Genomic DNA, 27,211 nt, shown 5'->3' on the forward strand with positions numbered 1-27,211 from the left:
GTATGATACAATATTGTTCTGCTCCAGGAAGACATCCAGGCCTCTCTTGAACCCCATTAATCCTGTATTGTGCACAATTGTGTAGAATAGTTTTATCCTGTGTTGTGTACAATAGTTCTTATGATATTGGCCTACTTGCTATTGAACCTAACTTCTAAAGAGTACCTAAAGCTGCCTACAGGAACTTTTTCTTAAGGATCTTCTAAATACAGTATGGTGGCCACATTTAAGAGTTTTTCTTGTCTTCTAACTCTAAAATATTAATGGCAGTCACAATGCACTTATAAAAGTGACAACCATAATACACCAATAGCAGAACCAGCCCTCGTTCCTCCTAAACAGTGGCAACCAGAGAACATCCATAACAAAACTACTCATAGTACTCCATAGTACACCCACCTACTCTGTCCCTACAACTATGGCAGACACAGCAATTCTAAGCACCTCTATACTTCATTCTTATTGCTGCACTAGACAATCAGGTAAGATTCATAGAAGTCTCCAAAATGTCTGGGAAAAGCAATATCTACCCAGATAAAGGCTCATTCAAACTTCAGGGATCTTTCTTGTATGCAAAAAAGATCAGATTTCCATCAAAGTTTAGTCTGAGTGTCAGTTTTTACAATCAGAGTTTAAAGGTACCTTCACTCTGAGCGACTTTAGAACGATAACGATAGCGATCTGTGACGTTGCAGCGTCCTGGATAGCAATATCGTTGTGTTTGACACGCAGCAGCGATCAGGATCCTGCTGTGAGATCGCTGGTCGGAGCTAGAAGGCCAGAACTTTATTTTGTCGCTGGATCACCCGCTGACATCGCTGAATCGGCGTGTGTGATGCTGATTCAGCGATGTCTTCACTTGTAACCAGGGTAAACATCGGGTTACTAAGCGCATGGCCGCGCTTAGTAACCCGATATTTACCCTGGTTACCTAAAAAAAACAAACACTACATACTTACATTCCGGTGTCTGTCGCGTCCCTCGCAGTCAGCTTCCCGCACTGACTGTGAGCGCCGGCCGTAAAGCACAGCGTTGACGTCACCGCTGTGCTCTGCTTTACAGCCGGCCGGCGCTGACACAGTGCAGGGAAGCTGACTCCGAGGGACTCGACAGACACCGGAATGTAAGTATGTAGTGTTTGTTTTTTTAGGTAACCAGGGTAAATATCGGGTTACTAAGAGCGGCCCTGCGCTTAGTAACCCGATGTTTACCCTAGTTACCCGGGGACCTTGGCATCGTTGGTCGCTGGAGAGCTGTCTGTGTGACAGCTCTCCAGCGACCACACAGCGACGCTGCAGCGATGGCATCGTTGTCTATATCGCTGCAGCGTCGCTTAATGTGATGGTACCTTAAGAGTGTCAGTTTTTACCCTGAGAGTTTGCTTATAGTGTCAGTTTTTACCATCAGAGTTAAGTCAGTTTTACCCTCAGAGTTTGGTTGTAGCGTCAGTTTTTACCATGAGAGTTTAGGAGTGTCAGCTTTTACCCTCAAAGTTTGATTAGAGTGTCAGATTTTACCATTAGACTTTAGCCAGTGTCAGCAGTTTTCCTTGGATGTAAACAAAATGATTGAGGTTTTTCAAGATTCTAATATCACGAGTGTATAAATTGGATGGGTACAATCTGATAAAAAATCTGATTGATTTCAGACCAGTGTTACTCTATGGGCAGTGCACATCTGCAATTATTTTTTTCATGCTGATTCGGCATGAGAGAACAATTGCAGCATTCTGTGAGTTGCAGTGAGAATCGAATCACACGTACCCATACAAGTCTATTCCCGCAGATGCGGGCAATGGAGGAAATGGAGAAATTACTATCTTTGTCTCCTCCGCACCTGTAAGAGGATCGGAGTACAGAGCACTGACACTCGTATGACGCTCACAGCAGAGCTGGAACCGAGAGTCATTAGGATATCACATCAGATGCCAGACGCTTGTGTGATTCCACCCAAAAAGTCTGGGAAAGATGGACATCATTTAGATGACATCCGAGTGATGTCCAGTTTTTTCATAGATCCATAGACTTGCATTGGCGAGTTTAATCTGAGATTCTCATCAAAATTGGACATGGCTCTGTGATTTTGTGTCGACTAATAATTAACCAATAACCAATAATTAAATTGTCATTATAGTTTAAATAATCAAACCTTTGTTATGTAGCCATAAGTAGCACTAGCTGCTTTTCTTATTGGCAAATGACCCATGATTGGCAAGTGTGCTCTTATCTTCTGAAAGACATTTAATGGGTATCTCTACTGCTCTTTATGACTTTAGGGGATTGCTTTAAAAATTCTTCAAATGAAACAACCAGGGAATACAACAAAGGCTGCTCTACTGGTATAAAGACGGCTCCGAGAGGCTTATGTCAGATTCTAAGTACAGAAAAAGGAAGACAAAGAAACCCTAGTCACTGACAAAAAAATCATATTGCAGCGTTACTTAATTGCTTATGATATTTTGTTTCATTATTTTTTCATTTTTATCAGGCTGTCGTCACACTAGCAGTATTTGGTCAGTATTTTACATCAGTATTTGTAAGCCAAAACCAGGAGTGGAACAATTAGAGGAAAAGTATAATAGAAACATATGCACCACTTCTGGATTTATCACCCACTCCTGGTTTTGGCTTACAAATAATGATGTAAAATACTGACCAAATACTGCTAGTGTGACGGCAGCCTTATTCAGACACATTCTGCCAATTATATCCATGTTGGTAATTTACACCTGCACAGACTGGCATTTCCAATTTTAAGTTAGCTCAATTGCATGGTGCTAGAGTAAAGAATGGGTTAATGTCTTCAGGAATTCCAAATCTCACAGTAAGGCCTCACTAACATGTCAGTATTTTTGCATCAGTGTTTGTATGCCAGGAGTGGGACTTAGGCCCTCTTCACACATTCTGATATTACCAGTTCTTGAAAAACCAGTACCGGAGCTATCTGTGTCTGTGTGTCCGTGCGTTACATATGTGTGGCATACAAATGGCATACATTTGTCGTCCGTGTGCCGCATCAGTGTGACATGTACAGGAGCGTGGGAAAATCAGTACAGTTAGCGCCGGGTGATAGAACCATCACTCATCGTCACCTGTTCTCCCTGCAATCAGGCAAAAATGTTAATAGTTGGAGTTAGCCCCCTGCTGTGTTTGTATAGTCTAAAATAGTTAAACAATTAAATAATAAAAAAACGGCATGGGGTCCCCCGTAATTTTCATAACCAGCTGAGAGAAAGCTGACGACTATGAGCTGATGTTAATATTCTGGGAAGGGCCCAATAGCCATAAAGGTTCACAGACTATTAATATCAGCTCACAGCTGTTTGCTTAGCTTTTACTGGTTATTATAGGGGAGACCCCCCAAAAAAGTGACGTGATGTCCCTCCTATAACTAATAATCAGGTGTCCCTTCCCTTACGTTCATTTAATTGCATTTCAGGGCATTAATATTTAATAAATTTACACTCAAATGCAATAAATGAAAAATAACTTTATGGATAAATCAGCCTCAGGATTTTACTCTACAATTTGTGCCCTGTTCGTTTCTTATCACAGGGGTTTTTAGACTCTAAATGCAACACCCCAGGTACCTGTTGTTACAGTGGCACCGCTTTCCTCTCAGGGAGGGTGATTCCATGCTTGGAAGCGAGGAAGGATCCCTTTAACAGGTAACCAGTACATGCAACACTGTTCTGACTCCAGGCTAGAAGGGGGAGCTCGAGACCCGGATTATGGGGAACTTCCCTATATATTCTGGCTGGAGGAGGAGTTAGTGAGATTGTGAGAGGAGAGTGAGGAGAGAGGAAGCAGACAGAGAGAGTCTGAGAGAGGAAAGCTGGGGCCGTGCAGATGAGTGGTTCTGCAGCTCCTGACCGAATACCACCCATTTACTCGAACCCCTTTTATTGGACGCCCGGAGCCACAGCTCGGGTGACTGCCACCGTGACTACCCCTTTAAAAACCGGCCCAGTTCCGAGTACCCCACGGCCCTAGCGGGCGCTCCATACACATTATGTCCCGGATTCATCAATGCCTTTGCGCCTGTTTTTTTGTCTAGTTTTGTACCTTTGGTTGTTTGCAATCACTTCATTATACTAAATGCACCTTTTCTGGATTCTATTTTATATGTGTTCACCTGTTTTTAATTTGTTTTCCACTTTGTGCACAGATTTTAGCGATTCCAGATGTTTTAGCCCAATTCATCAATTGAGACTTTTTAAAAAGTCACGAAATTTGATGCGATTTCACTCCAGTCTTCCCTGGTGTATTTTTGAGTACACCATCAATTCTGCGACTCTTGGGGCCAAAAGGTCGCAAAAGCAGTTCAAGACAGGAAAAAAGCCCATTTTTGACTTTGCACCAAATCTATGAATCGGGTACAACATTTTAATGCATTTGTTGCCAAAAACGACAATAAATATAAAAAATGAAAGTGACAAAAATAACTGGAAATAATGATTTGGGGCCTGTGTATTTTGTCGGTCACTCTTCGTGGCTGCAGGTGGCCAAATCATGACAGTGTGCAGGTCTATTGAGAGTAGCACATGAGAATTTAGGCGGCTCATGATTGCAACTATGCAGATAGCGTACTTGCGGTCACTCGACTGCCCACTCATACTCGGAATACAGAGATATCGGGACAGTCGGCAATCTACTATCACATAGCGAGTGAGACTGTGCAAATATGTTTAGAGCCCAGAAAACCTCTTTAAGGTCAGTACAACAAGATCCTATTCACTATTAATGCACTATCCCCTATTAAGTTTACGTTATTATGCATCTCTGAGTCTGACAATGGCATTAAAATATGACAAAAATTCTGACCCCATCATGAGCAGTGTGTTCCATCCTGAAGGCCGGAACCTGGTATTACAGACCTAGCACTTCCATGTGACAGTTCTATATTCACTTCCATCAGTCCTGTAACCACAATGAAGGCTAATCTATACCTTTGCATTTCTTGAACATGCAGAGAACTTAATGCACGGAGCCACTGTCGACGTTTTTCATGGGAAACTATTCGACTTAAGAAATCGAGTGTGCTTGGATGTGTGTGACGTGAGCTGTGTAATGTTGCCTTCATTTTCAGGGCTGCATATTTCCAGCTCATTTAGTCTGCTTGTGTGCAATGGTTTCTACAGACGATTTACAAGAGTCTCGGTTCTTAAATAGTCCTCTGATAACACCGTGTCCATATACACAGGATGCCTGCAGTGAGGATCTCTTGTTTAATTCCTAATGCAGCCTTTTCGAATTCATCAATTGGCTCCTGTCTTACCATATCTATGGAATGAATTATTACAAGTGCTATATTGGCAGGATTTATGGGAAATGAACCATTATCCCCAAGTATCCTGTAATGGGAATACACCCTAATTCATTATATATGACGTGTCTTGTTTCTCTCCATTTCAATATGAGACTAATTTAAATGGGTTTTTCCCACAGTGGACATTTATTACCTCTTGACTGGTTAGGGATGAATTTACTTATTATTTATTGTGCTTATTTATAGAGCACCATCATATTCCGCAGCACTTTAAAAAACATCATCACTGTCCCCGACGCGGCTCACAATCTAGATTCCCTATCAGTATGTCTTTGGAGTGTTGGTATGAAACCAAAGAATCCGGAAGAAACACACACAAACACGGGGAGAATATACGGGACCTGTAGAACTGCTAAGCAAGCGCAAAATGGCTGTAGTCTCATCTGCATAGCTCCCCTGCTACATGCACTCCGCACTTTAATATGATTTGATGTCATGTTTTACCATGGAATAAAATTGAACATCAAGAAGGATCTGGGTGAGAGCTCCAATTCTTTCAATTTCTTATTATTTACCTTGATGCTACCTACGTGAAGGCACCACCCTACAGAGATCCTAAGGAGGCATATTGAGGTGTAAATCAGTGAACATTGCTTATGCCTAATTCTCTTTTTACAAACTCGTTTCAGATGCTGTCCTTGGTGGGATTTGAACCTAGGAAATGATTGATGACCAGTGTTCCCTCCGCTGTGACCCCACTATTCACTAAAATGGGAGTCCTGAACTGCAATGTAGGCAACTTTGAATGGAGAGTCTATAAGTCGTGCAGGATATCACTCCATTCAGGGCAGGGACAATAATAGAGTACAGTACTCGGTTTGTTTCTGTATGCCTTATAGACTCTGAATGACACGGCACGGTACATGATCGACCGGTGTGCCATTCAAGCTTCTCCTCACTGCGGAGTGCAGCCAGGGTGAAATAGGGGGCTGAGGACCGCCAAAGGTGGAGCCTCCAGCACACAGACATTTAACACCTATCTTCATTTTCTCTAGTGAAAGACTCTCTTTAAAGGGTTATTCTGTTGTTAAAACATAGGTAGAGAATAACAGAAATTAAGCAAGTTTCCAATTTACTTCCTATTTATATCTAAATCTGTTCTTCTATCCCTGCTTTTCTCTTTTTTTTTGTTGTTTATTGCTTAAACAGCTATTCTCAAATGATCTCTTGAGCAGCTCAGAGCACTTCTGGCTCCTTACAGTCCTCACTCCCTGGTTTCTGGCAGAGCGGGCTCTCCTCCATGAGTGACAGTTCTGGTGAGTAGCAGAGCTCTAGTAGTAATAGAACTATAAAGCTCAGCACAAGTTCTGCTATAACACAATCAGCTATCAGTGCTCATTCTGAATCTGAATTTAGACAAGCACACAGGTCTAAACAGAGCGAGCCACAGAGACATGATTAGAAGAACTGCTCTGGAAGCTGCAGGCTGGTGATCTTGCAAGATTTATAACAGAAGCTTGACATAGGGTATACGTGATTTCCGTGACCTGGAAAATTACCCCAACCCCCTTAAACAGGCCTCTTAACAATCTAAAGAATAAACTTCTAACGTACTCAAAACAGCAGACGGAGACATATGTTGGATTTAATTGGCCACAGCAGCCATTTTATTAAATAAAAGATAACAGAACTTTTATAACAACCCAGAATAGGAGGGGCGGTCCTCGAAGCCCCAAAGTTATAAAACTCAGTATCCCAAAAACTCCACAATGTTCAGCCCAGGATGAGTCTTACCCCCAGCCGTAAAGCACCAGCTCAGGGATAGATAACAACCAATCCTGGTCCACCGAACCCACCCCCATGCCAGGGGCCCATAAATCCACCTCACGCGGGATAACCGTACCGCGCCTTGTTAAATTCTCTCATGGGGTGTCCAGGACCTCTCAAGATCCCCACCCCATTGAACCACGATTTACCATTTCCACCGACTTCAAGGACCTCCACCCCCGCCACGAACACGAATGGCCTGACACCTTAGCCATTCATGTCCCTCCACACCTTCAAGCTTAATTCAATGCCACTACGGATAGCCAAACACCACATATCATTTCCCTCCGCGTTCAGGTGCACGCTTGACCCGATTCCAAGTCCACATGTCTCACGGCCAACGTGCCCATCCTCACCATAAACCGAGATATGGCCCTGTTTATTTTGATCCGGGCCCTGTTCACCCCCTCGTGTGATTTAGCACCTCTCCATCTTTTACGGGGAATGATGTCGGACCACACCAACAACACTTTTGGAAACATGACCCAGAACCTCAGGATATCGAATTTAATATCTTTAATCAGCTCCCTACAAGACCGTTTAGCCAAATCATTCCCCCCTAAATGTATCACCACGATCTCCGGCACTCTATCCAGTCTAACAAAACGATGAAATTCAGGTAACCATTCCTTCCACACCATCCCCCTTTTACCGATCCATCATAAAGTCACTGTCTCTCGAGAAAGACCCAACTGACGACCGTCCGGACGAACCGCAGCACGCAACGCAGCCCATACAACATACGAATGCCCCATGATCCAGACGAGCATCGGATCAGGCCCTGCAACACAGAAAGAAAGGCAACAAACAATTAACTTAACACAGCTTCTAACTCACAATAGGTTTGGGCGAACATACGACCGGAATCTTGAAGATTCCCACCTCCCAATTCTCCGAACCACATCCTCACCAAAGCCCCACCTAGCGGCCTCAGTCGCTGCCCCGATCCTGAAGGAATGACCACTATATTGTGTTGCAGGTAAGCCCGCTGCCGCCAAACATTTCCTAAATACAGAAATAAACTGAAAACGGGACAAGAAAGACCCATTTTCGTGCACCAGGAATGGCTCGTCTAACACCCCGCCCTTTGCCATGTACTTCTTCACGGATGCCACCGGGCACACCGGGGATCCTTCAACATTGAACAACACCACTTTGCACCCTTTCCCATACACGTCCGTTTTTGAAGCCTTAATAAACACCACCACCTTATTCCCTTCGACATCCACGTTTTCTCTTAACAAAATACCTTTTTTACTAACGGACAGGCTAACCAACTCACCTAACCGAAATGCCCCAAAGAAGGCCAAAGAAAAGGCTGCACGGAACAGAACCACTTCCCATTCGGAAAAACACACCTCTTGCAACTTCCACTCAATGGCTGAGAGCACCTCATAAGATACGGGTCGCCGACCGTCCGAAGCCTTCCAGCCTTTCTTCCAACCCCGAACAACTTGCCGAACCAAGAAGGATTTCGTTATATCCTTACCCCCCCCTCCATTTAAGGTTAAAGGCTAGCCCCGCCAGAAACTTATTCAAACGTGTCACGGACCAACCTGCCTCCCAATAATGACCTAAGAACAACAACAAACCATACTCCTCCTCCATATCCTGATCCATACTTGACATCCAGGATTCCCACAAGCTCCAAGCCTGATTATAATGAGACCAAGATGAATCCGCGAGCGATTTGGTAAATAACTCTGTTACGGCCCTCGCGGCAGGTTCCACAATTCCACTGGACAATCCTGGCCCGCGCTCTCCGCCTGTGGTGCCAAATCCCGGAAAAGCTGCCACTGAAATTGAGAAAGAGCAACAACTATTGGATCAGGCGCTGACAAGCTAACTTCAGATACAATCCATAAGTTAAACTTAAGACCCAGGAAAACCAAGTGCTGCAAGACCTTCACTACTGCGGGCGTAGCCGCTGACAATGAGTTTACCGCCGTCACCGTTCCAACATGCTCACAATGAAAAGAAATCTTCAAATTCCTCAATTTGTCACCCCACAGGGCCAACGCCACTACCCTGGGGAACAAATGCAACAGTAGCCGGTTGTTTGTTAACCCCTCCTCCTTCCATTCTTCTGGCCAAGCCGCTGCTGACCAGCTACCATGAAAGAAAAGACCAAAGCCACTCATTTCAACGACATGCACCAAAATGCCCAAGGAAGTAGCATCTGCCACAGGCTGAATCCACACAGATCTGCCATTGTACTCGTCAAGAAAATCCGCCCACATCTTCAAATCGTCCCGAAACTCTTTCTTTATCCTGATGAAATGCAAAGGGGACTTTACCCCTACTGTTGCCAAGGATAGGCGGCGGCAGAACGCTCGACCCATCGGCATGATCCTACATGCAAAGTTCAATTTCCCTAACAACGATTGCAAACTACGCAAATTTATCTTCTTCAAACCGATCGTATTAACCACATCTTGGCGCAACGCGGTAAGCTTGTCTGCAGGTAGCCTACATTCCATTGATACCATGTCAATTTCAATGCCTAGGAAGCTCAACACTGTCACCGGACCAACTGTTTTATCCTCCGCTAAAGGCACCCCGAAGTTTTTTGCCACACTCTCCATTGTATGCAACAAAATCGAACAATCCGCTGACTCCGCTGGCCTAATAACCAAAAAGTCATCCAGATAGTGCGAACATGAGCTTATCCCGGACACATCTTTCACCACCCATTCTAGGAACGTGCTGAAGGCCTCAAAGTAAGCACATGAAATCGAGCAACCCATGGGAACACAACGATCAACAAAGAAGCCGCCATCCCAAAAACAACCCAATAAATGCAAACTGTCGGGATGAACTGGCAACAAGCGAAAGGCCGCTTCGATGTCGGTTTTTGCTAACTTAGCCCCCTTTCCACAAGCTCAAACCCACTCCATCGCTGAATCGAATGATAAGTACGACACCGAACTCAACTTGGGATCAATACCATCATTAACCGAAGATCCCTTCGGGAATGACAGGTGATGGATTAACCTAAATTTATTAGGTTCTTTCTTAGGGACCATGCCAAGAGGTGACACCCTCAGATTAGCAATCGGGGGAGCGACAAACGGGCCTGCCATTCTTCCGAGAGCAACTTCCTTATGCAACTTCTCCGACACGACCTCCGGGAATTGTAACGCCGATTTCAAATTTTTTCTTTTTAAACTAACATCCTGCTCAACATAAGGAATTTTGAAACCCTCCTTAAAACCGTCGCGCAATAAAACTGCCGCTGACCTATCGGGGTATCTACTTAGAAAGGCCTCCATCACGGCCCACTGCACCGGAGTCACCCCTTCTAGGTCTATCCAAATTAAATCTCTCTAGGGGTAAAAGAGAAAATATTTCTATATACTCCCCTTTCCAGATTTTTTCCCTAACCTCCTGTTTTAAATCTGCCCCTAACGGGCCCTCGAAGCAAACATAGACCTCCCCCCTAGCCGAATCGTCTAGTTGCGGGACATCCTCCTTTTCCTTATCCTGCAAAGCTCCCTCACCTGGGGCATCAATTCCTGACCCAGGCCCTATGGATAGCGCTGGTGCTGTTCCGTCCTTCTCCCTTGATGAGCTCCCAGTGTTTGACGCAGGACCCGCACTGCTGGATGTACCCGCAACCTCAGACAACTGTCTAGACCCCTCAAACGACCCCGTATTTCCCAACCAAGCAGCTGACGGCAAAGACCCCCTGCTAAGACCAGACCCCCACAAGCCCGCTAACTCCCCTAAACTTCTAAGGATTAAACCCATACCCCCGCTAGCAACTCCCGAAGTAATGTCAATATTCCTAGCTTCAGGGGAAACTATGCCTGGCATATTAAAGATAGGGAAAATGTTCTCACCTAGCTGCCTGGGTGCTGTGAGCCCAGCAGCCGAAGATCCAGCTCCCAGCCGAAGGTGTCCTGAATCCCGACCGGCTTGATCCGCGATGTTGCCCGCCGAACTCCTGGCGGCCGTATCCGCGTCTTGGCGACCCGGTGATGCCGTCGACTGCCCTGGTGCTGCGGAAGGGGAATAGGCCGAGCCGGCATCCTGCCGCCCGATGGAAGATGTGCGGCTCCTTGCCACGGATACGTTCCCGGCACTGCCTCCCGAAGCGACGGAATGTCGCCTGCCGGAATCCGGAAAATTTCCGACACCACCAGCAGAGGACGCAGATCCAGGAAAGTTCTGGCCATCACCAGCAGAGGGCGCAGATCCAGGAAAATCCCGGCCATCACCAGCAGAGGGCGCTGATGCAGGAAAATCCTGGCCAACACCAGCAGAGGGTGCTGAACTTGTAATATCCAGGCCACCACCAGCAGAGGGCGCAGAACTTGCAATATCCAGGCCACCACCAGCAGAAGGCACAGCTGCGCTGAAGACTCCAGAGCTGTGCGCTGCAGAAGGCCGTACGCTGATGCCAGGGCCAGCCGACTGCCGCCCGCATAATCCCCGGCGCTGAGGGGCCACTGCACCTGACCCCTGTCTCCTCGGCTGTCGCTGCCTCCCACGCTGAGCGGCGCCAGCGGACATGCTGGCGGCTGCAGTTCCGGCTCCTGCTCCTGTCGCCCCACGTCGGTGGGACACAGAAGGAGGGGAGGAAGGATCCACCCCCCGTTGTAGGCCCCGCCGCGCTGGAGGATTCCTCCCGGCGCCGCGCTGTGAGGTGGAGGGAACAGCGCTGCTTACCGGAGGGTCCGCAGAGGGGCTCCTATTTCGGCGCCGGGCCCTGGGGATCACGTCAGGGCTTAGGCGCGCCGGAGGCCTAGACCTCCGCCCGTCCTCCTGTGCCTGCGATGGAGCATCCGATGTCCCCTGGAGAAGGCTGTTAACAGAAGCATTCAGCCAATCTGTCCTCTGGGAGCTGGCTGCCGCCCGGAGACGCTGGAGGATCGCTTCAACTTCCATGGTAAGTGTGACAGAGATTCCTCACTTGTCACGCAGGCACCTAAAATGGATGCCTGCGTGAGGAGCGTGCCCCTTTTTATGTGCCCCCTCCCCGCAGTCCCCTAGTTCCACCCTTTATTTTCAAAAAATGCCCCTTAAGCCACCCCTCGAGTTCCCAGTTAACCCCTTACAACTGTAACCCTTCTAACTGCTCCAGCTCCCCAGGTCCCACGTAACCCCGTCATGGCGGCCTCCCCTTACGTGCCGTGGACCCCCAGTACGGCCTTTCTTCTCGGAAGCTGAAAGTGTTGGTGAAGGAGACTAGCAGATGACTGCTGTATAGAAATCAATATGCACGTTGTCACAAATTCTCAGTATTATTGATGCTGAAGGTTTGCACACTTGCGGTCACGCGCAGACTAGATTCATTTGGCTTTTCTCAATTTGCTTCAATTGAGAGAAGCCAAAAGCGTTGAGTGGGCATGTGGCCACAAGTATGCAAATCCCATGCATGTGGTCACTTAGCTGCCTGCACGCATCAGGAGTACTGGGAATTCGTGACAGTGTGCGCAACTGGCAGTATGCTGTTACATATATCCCCTTTAATCATTAGCAGAAACGTTTAAGTGCTGCTCAATCTTTGCAACCTTCTCAAGAGACCTATAAAGTCCAGCTAAATATTAGGAGTCATAAATGTAAGATCCATGTTAACTCAGAAAACCCAAATAGGCCATTCTTTATGGGTTTCCTGAGACAAACAACTGCCAATGGATTGTCACTGGGACTTGGACTAAGCAGCTATTACTTCGCTTAGCACAATCCAATGTGAGCCCTATTGATCATCTAGAACGTTTCCCCATCTGTTACAATGCACATTTTTATTTCAATACTACCAACCACATGATTGGATGGATACTAATCAGCAGGTGAAGCATTCATGTGATAACCCATTGCAACCTGCACCTCCGTCATCCAACATTAGGTCAAAACTGCCTAATACTTTAACCAAAAAAGCAATAAAATGCATCCTGAGAACACGTTCATGTAACAGACCAAAAAGTTCATATTTATGTTATACTGAAAGGGAATCTGTCACTAGGTTTGTGTTATGTAATCCGAGTGCAGCTCAATCTGGAGACCGAGACCCTGATTCCAGTGATGTGTCATTATCTGGGTTCCTTGGTGTAGTTTTGATATAATCAACGTTTTCTCTGCTGCAGATATACCAGTTCTCTGAATAATGAGCTCTGTATAACCCCGCCCATATACCGGATTGGCAGCTTTCTGTATACACTGTGCATAGGCAGAAAGCTGTTAATCAATGATGAAAGGTAAACAGACTAGGATGACTACATGGCATGAGACAACCAGTCGTCTAGTGACAATATCTTGATAAAACAGTGATTATATTGAAACTACAAAAAGCAGCCCAGTTAGTGACACATCACTGGAATGAGGGTCTCTGTCTCTACATTATGCTGCTCTCAGATTAAATGGAAAAAACTTGCTGACAGATTCCCTCTAACTACTATGACATACTATACTACACTATTCTTAATATGCCTTGACAAACTTTAGTATTTGTTTACCAGCAGGAATTCCTTGAGGTGGATCTCAATGTTCTTGTGGTAGATGGTAAAAAAGGCAGCAGATACCTGAATGATAGCCTTGGCCAGACAATGGATATTGTTATTATAACCTACAAAAAAAATCACAGCTCCATGAGTATTTGCTTTGACAATGACTACTATAGCCTATATGTATTTGTAGCATTAACAATGGACACGTGCAGACACATTACAATGGCCAATGTAAGCATGTTAGGAGAATTATTCTCACCATCGTTCTGAATGTTGTAAATAGAAAGGGAATCAGAAGCTAGGAGTGGGAGGGAGACGGCGACAAACACTTGCAGAAGACAAGCCAACTTGTATTCTTCCTCCAGGGATGAGCTTTCTGCCAAAAAAAGAAGGTACATACAATATAGCATCAAGGAAACTGCAGAACACATAGAAAAAGAAATTAAAAAAACCAGCACGTGTTAATAGAACTACTGAATTTATAAGAACAGCCCTTTTTGTTGGAGTCGGCGCTTCCACGTTGCGACCACGTGCTGTGATGTTACAAAATCGCAGCAAAAACATTGTAGTTCGACCACAAAAAAATAGCACTGGGTGCAATGTGTGAATACGGCCAGATAACCTCTTTCCCAAAAAAGTATTTGCAACCCCAATCAGTGCCAATCAAAAACTTTAAGGGGTATTCCCACCTCCAAGATCCTATCCCAATATGTGGCAAGTGTAATGATTAATAGTAATATTAGCAAATACCTTCAATTAGGAATGTATAGTGATTCTGATTCACTATGTCTCTTTCCTCATGCGCAGGCACTGCAGGACCTTATGTATCCATGGTTACGCCCACTGATATAGTGGCAGTTAGCTAGCTAGCTGCTAGTGGTCGTAACCATGGATACCTAAGGTCCTGCATTGCCTGCACATGAGAAAAGAGACATCAGGAAAACTAGACTACATGTCTAATTAGACCTATTTGCCAATATTATTATTATTATTACATCTACTGCATATTGGGATAGGATCTTGGCAATGGGAATACCCCTTTAAGTCTCAAAAATCAAGACATCACACAGATATGTCTTCTGAAAGATAAAAAAAAAAAAATTATGTCTTTCAGAAGCAGTTATGGAAAAACAAAAGTGATAAAATAAAAATAATAGCCACTCAGGTAAAGGTAACTATTCAAAACACAGATTTTTGCATATAATTTACACACCATAATTTAATGATGTACTAAGGCCCAGATCAATTTGTCGAGGAGTTTACTACAGTTTTGTGACGCAAAACTCACTGTAATGTTGCAAACTTTTGGTGCAGCTCCAAATTGCACAAAAATTTTGCAACTTTTTTTTGTTTTTGTTTTTTTGTTAAAGAAGGTAGAGAAAACTGGAGCGAGACAGAGGGTGGTAAAGTCCACCATCAAATTCATCAGAATTACTACACCAGAAATGTACGGTAGCCCCTGACTCAAATAATATTTCTGGCGAGGAGCATGCAGGTTATAAGATGTGCCAGCTTCATAAAAAGGGTGTGAACTTGTTATGAATTTGGTACGTATTATGCCAAATATATCTTTCTTTAAAGGGGTTGGCCACTACCTTTTTATTGATGGCCTATCAATAGCTGATCGGTGGGGGGCACAACAACCTCTGACGATCAGCTAAACCAGTGATGGAAGCGGCTGGAAGTTCTCAGATGCTGCAGAACACAGAAGCTCTGTCATTTCTATAGGGGCCGCGGTGGGGTACTGCAGATCTATGCCCTAAACAAATAACTAGGGGGAGGATCTGTAGCACCAGGCTGCGCCCACTATAGAGTGGTGGAGCTGGTGTGTTCTGGCAATATCCGAGAACTGGCACTGGTAACTGCTGATCGGTGGGAGAACCTGGTGTCACACACCCACCGATCAGCTATTGATATGCCATCAATAAAAAAGTAGCTTCTTTAACACTGGTGTGCAAAGCTCCCTTCTTAATGAATTGGGGCCTAAATGTTTATACAGACAGTTTTAAGGTTACCTGTTTTCATCTTTGACAAGGCTGCCACCAGGCTAGGATCAACATCACATGGGATACCCGCCGACGTTGCCAACTCAAAAATACTGAGGGTGACCTGGGAGATGGAAGGCACCATTTTACTGACGTATACTGACATGTTCCGATGTCTCACTAGTTAATAAAGCAGCATTCATATTTCCAAGGTCGAAAACAAATAAATAAAATACATATTGAAAAAGTGCTTTGCCCCAGGGGGCTGCGAACTAATTGCCTAGTGGTAACTGCTGTAGACAGCTGGGGATGGAAAATCCTACTGTGCTATTGTTTATGCTCAAACATATAATAGGCTGGAATAACATGAGCGTCGGTAAAACAGGTCAGTCGTAATGTGCCACATGGGGTTATTTTTTTCCTACTGCCTAGTGGAAAATTAGTTCATTACTAGTAACCGCCAGCCCACATTTAATTACCCATTAATTCCTTATGACTGCGTATTTGTTTCTTTGTCCCTAAAGCAGTGATGCTGCAGAGCTATGGCATAACGGACAAATAATGAAAAATAAGTGCGCTTTTCCAAGCAAATAGTTATTTTCTGTTTTATATCTGGTAATAGTATAATAGTATTGTGTGTTGTTTTACAAGTACGTGGGATCTAAAACAAAGCTACTTGCACTGCTGCAACAAAACAATACATTGAGCAGAAAGGCACATTGAATAAGAAAATATAAGAAAAGCTGTCACCTTAAAAGAGTTTAAAGGAATGTCATCATAAAATGACCTATTGCCTAAATCAGGTTCTTGTGTCACCATGGGTGGCACCATAATAACACCTCAGTAGCAGGCACCCTGTCTGGGTGTTATGTTTGACACCAATCTCTCCTTCACCTCCCATATACAATCTCTTGTCCGCTTGTGCCACTTACACCTAAAGAACATCTCTAGAATCCGCCCTTTTCTCACCATGGAAACAACAAAAACCCTCACTGTTGCCCTGATCCACTCCCGCCTGGACTACTGTAACGCTCTATTAATTGGCCTCCCCCTTACATGTCTTTCCCCTCTCCAGTCCATCCTTAATGCAGCAGCCAGGGTCATCCACCTTTCTAATTGTTACTTGGACGCATCCGCTCTTGGACAGTCGTTACACTGGCTGCCCATTCATTACAGGATACAATTCAAAGTACTTGTTCTCACCCACAAAGCTCTCCACAGTGCGGCACCCCCTTACATCTCCTCCCTCATTTCCATCTATCAGCCTAGCTGATCATTGCGCTCTGTAAACAACTTTCAACTAACCTCTGCACTATTCCATACCTCCCACTCCAAGAATTCTTCGCGCTGCGCCAATCCTCTGGAATGCTCTACCCCAAGAAATTAGGACCAGCCACAACTTGCACAGTTTTATGCACTCCCTGAAAACACATTTGTTCAGAGCGGCCTATCACGTTCCCTAATCAAAGTCATTTTATGTGTGTGTGTGTAGCCCATTCACTATCTCCATCTATCCCGCACCCCCTGAAGATGGCTGGGCCTTCACTATAAATACATCATTGTAAATACACATCTGTACTTTGTATCTCCCCCACCTCATTGTAGATTGTAAGCTCTCATGAGCAGGGTTGTTTTATTTTGCTTTAATCGTATATTATTGTTAACGTTGTTACTTATGAAAAGCGCTGTGGAAAATGTTTACTATATAAATAGAGATTATTATTATTATTATTATAATACCCCTTTAAGACACATGAAAAGATGAAAAGAGCCTGAAACTTTAAAGGTATGTGCACCCGGTCAGTAAACGATGCAGGTTGGCACTGCATATACTTCCGCAGCGTTCAACCTGCAGCGGCCAGATGGTACAGCATAGTAAATGGGATTTCAAGAAATCCAATGCCCACTATGCGTGCACAGACACCTGCGACTTCCCTGCGGAGACAGACATGCGGTGCGTCTCTCCAGACTGCATTATGTTTACTTATCTTGCGGAGACACAAAGTCTCCGCAAGATAAATGTCACCCGTAGAATGTATTGGATGCGGTGATTCCGCATGGTTCAATGAACACATGTGGATTCATATGCGTCCAATAGCCATCAGCGCTTTGGACGCAGCAGACATGTGATCGTCTGCGCATACCCTAAGAGATGACAACTGAGAGAACTGTGATTAAGAGATTGTCCTTTTGGAGAGACAAACTATAATAGCGGTATGAGACTGCGTGAGATAACATGGTGTTGTTGTGGCCTGTGAAGAGAGCAGATGCCTGACCAGTAGGATTGTATAAACATTGCTTTTATTCTGTTTGATTCATCCTTTCATATAATCAAAATATATTGTGTACCTACATGATGCATCTACAGATGAATCCCGTAAAGTTTGACTGTAAATCTATTTGCTCTTTGTCTTCTTTATTTAAGAAAAAAACATTTTAGAAAAACCCACACTGCAAGGTAACATTTTGATTTTTGCAATAGGACGGCTCCCATTCATTTTACAAGATTTACATACAGTCAGGAGCGTAGCTAGTGACCGACATCTCATTAATGTAACCTGTGCAGCTGCACAGGAGCCCAAAGAGTAAAGAGGGTCCACTGCCATGTCCAAAATGTCTGAGTCCGCTCCTGCTCCAGACTATAGCATCTGATATGGGACACCGGATTGCAGGGGAGTTCCAGAACAACAGCAAAAACAAAAAAGTCCTGCAGCTGCTCTGCGGTAGTAAGTATCCCTACAGGAAGCAGTGCATCCACTGTCTGGAGAGGCGCGGAGCTCTGATCCAATCTACTTAAGATTGGAGCAGTAGAGCAGAGCATCATGCCTTTCTACTTAAGGAGCAGCTGCGGGGACACAAACATAATCTACGAGCATGCCCAAGATACTCGGAGGACACCCGAGCATGCTTGGAAAACTCAAGTAACGAGCACACTCGCTCATCACTAATCACTATGTTTTCATATAAAGATAACAGGAATTTTGAACAAGCATGACTCAAGTGAAAACTGCCATGGTGGGGCCCAATGGCTTGTAATTTTGTAGGACTGATAATAGGACAAGAGCTGACAGGTATGGGGAAGGGGGTGGGAAGTGAGCAGCTAAAAGCGCTATAGAAATTAATAGGCTAATGAAAGGTGGCTGGGATGTCAGGAATTTTCACAGCCTGGAATGTAGCTACTACTCGTACTTCAAGCTCTGGTGGTCAAGTTCCTTGGTTTCCAGCTGTACACTATGTAAGATAAAATTTCTCATTGCAGGAGAATGACAGCACATAGAAAAAGCAAGGCAATTTCAAGCTTGCTATCATGACTCTGTTGTCGGGTGTCTCGGGACCAGGGGATCCTTCCCATTCCCTACCTCTAGGGGTGCCCTAGCTCAATCTGTTCAAGGATTACTTCTAATGGTGAAGACACCAGGACCATGTACCTTGCCTTAGTTCCTGAATCCACCCTCAGTCTGTACCCTTCCCCCACCCAGGGAAGAGGGGAGTAGTAGTGTGCCATAATACACCTAACAAGATAATATGAACAGGGCTAATGGAAAATACCAAACATACAAATATACTCACACATACAACAGAGGAATGCACCGGGGAGTGGAGGATGGGATTAAACCAAATAAGGAGAAGAAAGGGAATTATTAAATCAAAACCAAGCAACAGTCACAGATAAATCCACCAAACACCTTTCTCCAATAATAACCAACAACAACCTCCAGCCATGCAGGATAAGCTAGTTATGACAATGAGTGCTAGCCAGGTCCCAGATTATATAGGAGATGGGATTAGATTAAAGAAATTTATACCGTTTAATATGAAGGTGAAGTGCTTCTAATCAGTGCAGGAGTAGGAGAAATCAGACGCTGATGTCTTTTGGCTCCTCTCAGATGCGGTAAACCTGTGACAGTACCCCCCCTTCTATGAGGGACTTCCGGAACCTCAGAATCATCTTTATCAGGGTGTGCCACGTGAAAAGAACGGATCAGCCTGGCTGCATGGATGTCAGATGCTGGTACCCACATCCTCTCTTCAGGACTGTATCCCTTCCAGTGCAGGAGCAGGAGAAATCATACGCTGTGGTATTATGGTTCCTCTCTGCAGTGGTAACCCCATGACACTTGCTTAATTTTGTGCTTTTTAACTAACTATATCAATTTCAGAACATAAGAACACCCCTCTAAACCTAAGGTGCGCAGTTAAAATATCAAAAAGTTTACATATGGATTCGACTAATCAATCCTCCCGCTATGATATACAGAAGTAACATTTGTAATGCTGGACTTTACCATAGGTTTAACACTATGTGACGGATGTACTATATACTTCCATTGATTTCTCCAGTAGTTACTACTCCATCTTAAAAGAGACTTCACTCAGCTCCAGGAGGAAGCTCGTTGATGTGTCCTGTCAGTTATTACTTAATACTCTCCCTATAAACTTGAGAAAAAAGGCTGCCAGTGCACATCTTCACTAGGGAACCTCTCCTCAAAGAAGCTCAGCATAAGACAAGACAAGCTGTTTAGTATTCCTCCAAATTCTAGCCATTGACAAGACATGTCTGCTATCTCTTAGTTACGTCAAGTTTTCTCTCAGTGCAACGCATCGCCAGGCATCACGCAGCATGGTATCACACAATGCAGACTCCACAGACACAATCTGTATGATGTTGCTGCCAAAAGATAGAGGTCTGGACAGTACAACTGCGGACAGTGTAAAATGTACTTTTATAGTTACAAATTTGGTAAGCGTCACTACATGTTTTCTCTAATTAATGTGCAATGATTTAAGTTCAAATGCTAACTTCTATTTGGGGCCTTTGTTACAACTGTCTTTATACAATAAGTTCTGTTTAGCTTTTTAATTAGCTAAATGTCTATGCAAAAAAATGAAAACGTTGTATAGCTTTGGAGGGAGTCAAGGATAATTTCCCCAAATCTATATTCTCGCAGTGTCTCGCTGTTTTTTCATTATCTCTTTACATCTTCACATTACTCATTGGAATAATTTTGCATCACATTATTTTTAAGACATTTCAGTGTCATCTTCTATGTATTTGCTGATATTTTATAGTCAGATACTGTGCTTAATCCACATTATGCTTGTGATCATGTTGTATAACAATTTGACCTTGGACGAGTTGCCTAACATCTAATTTCATTAAACAAAAAGGCATTTAATTGTTTGTAGCAGTTAAAGTGAATGTCCACCAGATCCCCTTTGCATGATGGATCATGCACAACGCCATATTAGACCTGTTTCACGCGTCCTGATATTTCCGGTACCGTAAAAACAGTATCGGAGATATCTGTGTGTGTGTGTAATACTTGAGGCACACGTGTGCCGCATCAGTACCACACACTGGCACATGGGAAGCATTGGTACAGTAAGCACTGTTTTACGGCGCAAGATGCTGAAGGCTGCTAGCATCATTCTCCCCTGCAACCCTCAGCTGTCAGCTTCAGCAAGGCTGGTTATAAGAATAGAAGGGTCACCATCCTGTTTTTTAAATTATTTAAATCAATAATTTAAAGAAATGGCATGGGGTCCTCCCATTTGTGACAACCAGCCAAGCTAAAGCTGACAGCTGGGGCTGGTATTCTCAAGCTGGTTAGGGGCCATGGATATTGACCCCCCTCAGCCTAAAAATAGCAGCCTGCAGCCGCCCAGAAAAGACACATCTATTGGAAGCATCAATTCTGGCGCTTTTCCAGGCTCTTCCCACTTGCCCTGTAGCGGTAGCAAGTAAGGTTCATATTTGTGAGGTTGATGTCACCTTTGTATTGTCTGGTGACATCAAGCCTATGGCTTAGTAATGGAGAGGAGTCTATAAGACACCCATCAATTACTAATCCTATAGTTATATGGTAAATAAAGACAGCCAGAATAAAGTCTTTTATTTGAAATAAAGAAATTCTCACGGTGATCTGCGGTGAACTGAGTTGAACAGTATTTCCCTGTATGACATCAATATTATACAAGGAATTGGACACTGTGTGCGTAAATACGTTATTGAACTGTATTTGGTGTGTGTTTTCTTTTCTACGCTTCTACGATTAGCCTGAGAATTAATAAAATGCTGCTTCACATCTGCACAAAAAATTTATGAAATAGGTGAAACACAGAAAAAACACAGCAAAAACACAAAAGTCAAAAAGATTGCTATTGCGTATTTTGCATCACAAAAAAACAGCATTTACACTATGTGTGAATACGACCTTAAAATTAATGAGTCCTCAGAAAATAACCCATTGTTCAAGTCACATTTTTATGAGTAAAATTTTTTTTTATTTTTAAGAAAAAAATTAAGTTTACACTCACTTTAAAGATCTGCAGAAAAATAGAGCTCCTAAAGCTACTATATATATATATATATATATCATTAAAAAATGACTCAGCACACGCAGTTTTGGTGTTAACCCCTTTACTCCCAAAGGTGGTGTCACGCCGTTAACGGCGATAAAGGGGCAGGATGGCGTACTGGGACCCGCACCTGTCCCTGCCACTATAATGGGGCCCTGACTTTCCTTATCTCAGGGATACCTATGATGGTTAGGAGGTCTGAGCCGCCAGCGTATCCCTGTCTCCTGTGCAGGCCCTATCAATGGCCCCCTCACCCCCCAAAGGAGGTGGACTGCACCAGTGTATAAATTCAACAATAAACAGGGTATACAGACAAGGCAACTAAAAGTCTCAAACTCACCAAATGCTCACACAACCACAGAAGTAACACATAGAAGGAAAGAGAAGGAAAAAACTAGGAAGGAAAACAGGTTTAACACGCAACCAAAACAGCAGACACCAATCTCTGTAAATAAACCTCCAAGCTCCTAATACACCACGCTCCTTCAACCTCCAAGCCAGGCAGCTGAACTGATCACTGACAATAGCTGAAGTCAAGGCTGGGTCTATATAGAGGAGGAGATTACAAAATCACCTTCAGCTGAGAGACCCAGCTCACAGCAACTCAGCAACAAGATTAACTCCTGCACTGCTGGCACAAAGCAGCCAGGTCAGAATACAGGAGAAGAGCTTCTGTTCACTGTGTGTGAACGAGGCCCAGAGCGCTGCGGTTCTCTGGAACCTCTCTGTCGCGGTAGTCCCGTGACAGGTGGTTTGCACGTTAATGACCGGGCCAATTTTTACAATTCTGACCACTGTCCATTTATGAGGTTATGACTCTGGAATGCTTCAACGGATCCCAGTGATTCTGACATTGTTTTCTCATAACATATTGTACTTCATGATAGTGGTAAAATTTATTTGATATTACCTGCATTTATTTGTGAAAAAAACGAAAATTTTGAAAATTTTGCAATTTTCCAACTTTGAATTTTTATGCAATTAAATCACAGAGATATGTCACACAAAATACTTAATAAGTGACATTTCCCACATGTCTACTTTACATCAGTACGATTTTGGAACCAAAATATTTTTTGTTAGAAAGTTATAAGGGTTAAAAGTTGACCAGCAATTTCTCATTTTTACAACACCATTTTTTTTTAGGGACCACATCTCATTTGAAGTCATTTTGAGAGGTCTATATGATAGAAAATACCCAAGTTTGACACCATTCTAAAAACTGCACCCCTCAAGGTGCTCAAAACCACATTCAAGAAGTTTATTAACCCTTCAGGTGTTTCACAGGAATTTTTGGAATGTTTAAATAAAAATGAACATTTATCTTTTTTTTCACAAAAAATTTAATTCAGCTCCAATTTGTTTTATTTTACCAAGGGTAACAGGAGAAAATGGACCCCAAAAATTGTTGCACAATTTGTCCTGAGTACGCCGATACCCCATATGTGGGGGTAAACCACTGTTTCGGTGCATGGCAGAGCTCGGAAGCGAAGGAGCGCCATTTGACTTTTCAAGCAAAATTGACTGGAATTGAGATGGGATGCCATGTTGCGTTTGGAGAGCCCCTGATGTGCCTAAACATTGAAACCCCCCACAAGTGACACCATTTTGGAAAGTAGACCCCCTAAGCAACTTATATAGATGTGTTTTGAGCACTTTGACCCATTAAGTGATTCACAGTTTATAATGCAGTGTTAAGGACTGGCGGAACGCACCAAGTACAAGATGAAATGACACTAGGTGCGTTCGCAGTCCGAGGTCCACCGTGCAGGTAAAAACCCTGCTGCTAGTAAGACGGACTATATGGTGGTACTATAAGAATACACGCACGGGTTAATTTCACCCTGCGTGAAGGAAGCGATCCTGTTGCGTCACAGGACCGCGGTACCGCACATAGAGCGCGAGCAAAAAGTCAGCGAACTCAACCCCAACTAGGATTGAAGTCCGATTAGACACTTGCTGGCACAACACCGCAACTGGGTGTGTAAGGAAACTAAATAATAATATAAAGGCACAAGAGTGCGTGCGGTGCCGCACTGACGGACGCCACTAACCACCCAGGCTTGGGTCAGGAAAGTGCAGAGCAAGCGCACGGCGCCGTACAGGCGGACACAGCAACTGGTAGCTGTTATGTGTGTTACGTGCTGTTGGATAAGTCGGGCGCTAGATAGCAAACATACACCTTCCGCGAACAATCATTCAATAGGGAGGGTTATTTAAAGAGCGACTTTCACTCACAACACACATATTTACAAGACAATACTAGCGCATGGCCGTGCGGTCATGCGCAGTTTATATAGCTTCAGCACAGGAAACAGCTACAGAAGTTTTGCCCTTTCAGGACCTGCCAAAAGGACCAATGGGATGTGCTGCAGTACCTGAGCATGTGACCCTCGATCTCCAACGGGAGATCCTGCCCTGGGCATGCTCAGACAGAGAAAAGCAGGACTTAGATCCAGAAATGTCCACTCACCGCTGCCCAGCACTGGCTTCAATGGCAGAAGCAGGAAAAGCAGCAGTAACTCTTCGCACAGAGTCAGACTGAGCGAGACGCTGGGATCGACGTCCCTGCTGAGCAGACTCCACTGCAGCTGGAGAAGAATGGGAGACCGCAGCGGAGACGGATCGAGATTCCCCCTGTGCAGCAGAGGAAACTCAACTCCTAACATTACCCCCCTCCTAGGGCCCCCCTCCTTGGGCCTCGCTACGTTCGAAGGCAGCAATGAGCTGCGGGGCCCGAATGTGCTCAACAGGCTCCCAGGACCTGTCCTCGGGGCCATAACCCTTCCAGTCTACCAAATAAAATTTTTTGCCACGTACCACCTTGAACCCCAAAATAGCGTTCACCTCATAATCGTCTGTAGACGAACCCGATGTCCCAGCAGATGACTCGGAAAACCGGGACATATACACGGGTTTCAAGAGGGACACATGAAAGGTGTCGGTGATACCCAGGCGTGGCGGAAGGGCCAAACGATAGACCACAGGATTAACCTGCTCGAGGACCTTGAATGGACCCAAGTAGCGAGGAGCAAATTTAGTGGACTCAACTCGCAGCCTGATGTTACGGGCGGAGAGCCACACCAAGTCGCCAGGAGCAAAGGTCGGAGCGGGGCGCCGATGAGCATCGGCGGAGGACCTCATTCTCTCCTTAGAGGCCCGAATGGCATCCTGAGTGCGGTCCCAAATATCCCGTGCCTCCACAGCCCAGTCTGCCACCCTGGAGTCGGCGGAAGACACGGGCATAGGCACAGGTACCCGTGGATGCTGACCATAGTTGAGGAGGAATGGGGTTTGTCCAGTGGAGTCAGCTACGGCATTGTTCAGTGCAAACTCTGCCCATGATAGCAAGGATGCCCAGTCATCCTGCCTGGCTGAAACAAAATGTCGCAGGTATGTGACCAAGGTCTGGTTGGCCCTCTCTACCAACCCATTCGTCTCGGGATGATAAGCGGAAGAGAGATTCAACTCAATACTGAGAAGACGACAAAGCTCTCTCCAGAACCGAGACGCAAACTGGGGACCCCGGTCACTGACAATTTTGTCAGGCATACCATGTAGGTGGAAGATGTGTTTAATGAACAACGCTGCCAAGGCCCGTGCAGAAGGTAACCGTGGTAGCGGCACCAAATGCACCATTTTTGAGAAATGATCAGTGATGACCCAAATGATGGTACAGAAGCGAGACTTGGGTAAACCCACAACAAAGTTCATCCCGACCATCTCCCAGGGCCTATCTGCCACCGGCAAGGGATAGAGAAACCCAGCTGGCCTTTGACGCAGAGATTTATTTTTGGCGCAGGAAACACACGCCAGAATATAATCCCTGACATCTCGGACCATATGTGGCCACCAGTACGTCCTCGCCAGTAGCTCAGATGTCCTCTTTGTCCCAAAGTGTCCACCCACCCTGGACGAATGAGCCCAAGAGAGAACCTCCGATCGCAAATTAATGGGCACAAAAGTCTTGCCCGGAGGCACAGACTCTAGCGAAACCGGCGCTACGGTTCTCAGGCTCTCGGAAGGGACAATAAGCCGAGGCTCTTCTTCCTCCTCCTCAGTTGACATAAGGGAGCGAGAGAGAGCGTCAGCACGGATATTCTTCTCCCCGGCGAGATAATGAAGGTAAAAGTGGAACCGGGAGAAGAACAGGGACCATCTGGCCTGGCGAGAATTTAGCCGCTGGGCTGTTTGCAAATAGACCAAATTTTTGTGGTCCGTGTAAACTTGGAATGGAAACCGCGCACCTTCCAGAAGGTGTCTCCACTCCGAAAAGGCCAACTTCATTGCTAGCAACTCCCTGTCCCCGATGGAGTAGTTTCTCTCCGCTGGCGTGAAGGTCTTAGAGAAGAAGAAGCATGGATGCTTCCGACCTTGAGCATCCTTTTGATAGAGGACTGCTCCAGCACCAACGGACGAGGCATCCACCTCCATTAGGAATGGCTTATCCACATCGGGACGATGTAAGATGGGAGCGCTAGCAAAGTGGGACTTAATAGAAGTGAAGGCCTTGGAGACCTCTTCCGACCACAATTTGGGATTCGCTCCCTTCTTGGTGAGGGCTACCAAGGGAGCTACCAGAGTTGAGAAGTGGGGAATGAACTGGCGGTAATAGTTTATGAACCCCATAAAGCGCTGCACCGCTTTAAGAGAATGGGGCTCTTGCCAGTCCATCACAGCCTGTAGTTTGGCAGGATCCATAGCCAATCCCTGGGCGGAGATGATATAGCCCAGGAAAGGTAAGGACTCCTGCTCAAACACACACTTCTCCAACTTTGCATAAAGAGAGTTTGCCCGTAGGAGGTCGAAGACTCTGACAACATCTCTCCGGTGGGAGTCAATATCTGGAGAAAAGATGAGAATATCATCCAGATAGACTACAACCGAGGTGGAAAGCATATCCCGGAAGATGTCGTTGACAAAGTCTTGGAAAACGGCAGGTGCATTACAGAGCCCGAAGGGCATCACCAGATACTCATAGTGACCATCTCTGGTGTTAAATGCCGTTTTCCATTCGTCCCCCTCACGGATGCGAATCAGGTTATAAGCACCCCGCAGATCTAGTTTAGTAAACACTCTAGCTCCCCGAAGCCTATCGAAAAGCTCAGATATCAAAGGCAAAGGGTACTTGTTCTTAACTGTGATAGCATTAAGACCCCTGCAGTCTATGCATGGACGTAGTTCTCCGTTCTTCTTCTGCACGAAAAAGAACCCTGCCCCAGCAGGTGACACTGACTTCCTGATGAACCCTCTTGCCAGATTCTCTTGAATGTACTGAGACATTGCCTCCATTTCCGGGAGAGATAATGGATAGACTCGACC

At 45.0% G+C, this 27,211-nt stretch overlaps 1 protein-coding gene across 1 annotated transcript in view; it reads right to left on the bottom strand.

Annotated features, from left to right (window-relative positions):
* The window catches only part of NCKAP1L (NCK associated protein 1 like), a 397,914-nt gene that overhangs the window by 67,439 nt on the left and 303,264 nt on the right, over positions 1–27,211 (bottom strand). The window contains exons 27-29 of the mRNA XM_069758709.1: positions 15,560–15,653; positions 13,804–13,920; positions 13,554–13,663 (exon numbers count right to left, since the gene is read on the bottom strand). Coding sequence (XP_069614810.1) covers positions 13,554–13,663; positions 13,804–13,920; positions 15,560–15,653 — 321 coding nt within the window. The remainder of the gene's footprint in view (positions 1–13,553; positions 13,664–13,803; positions 13,921–15,559; positions 15,654–27,211) is intronic.

This window comes from Ranitomeya imitator, chromosome 3 (genome assembly GCF_032444005.1).
Source record: "Ranitomeya imitator isolate aRanImi1 chromosome 3, aRanImi1.pri, whole genome shotgun sequence".
Lineage (NCBI taxonomy): Eukaryota > Metazoa > Chordata > Amphibia > Anura > Dendrobatidae > Ranitomeya > Ranitomeya imitator.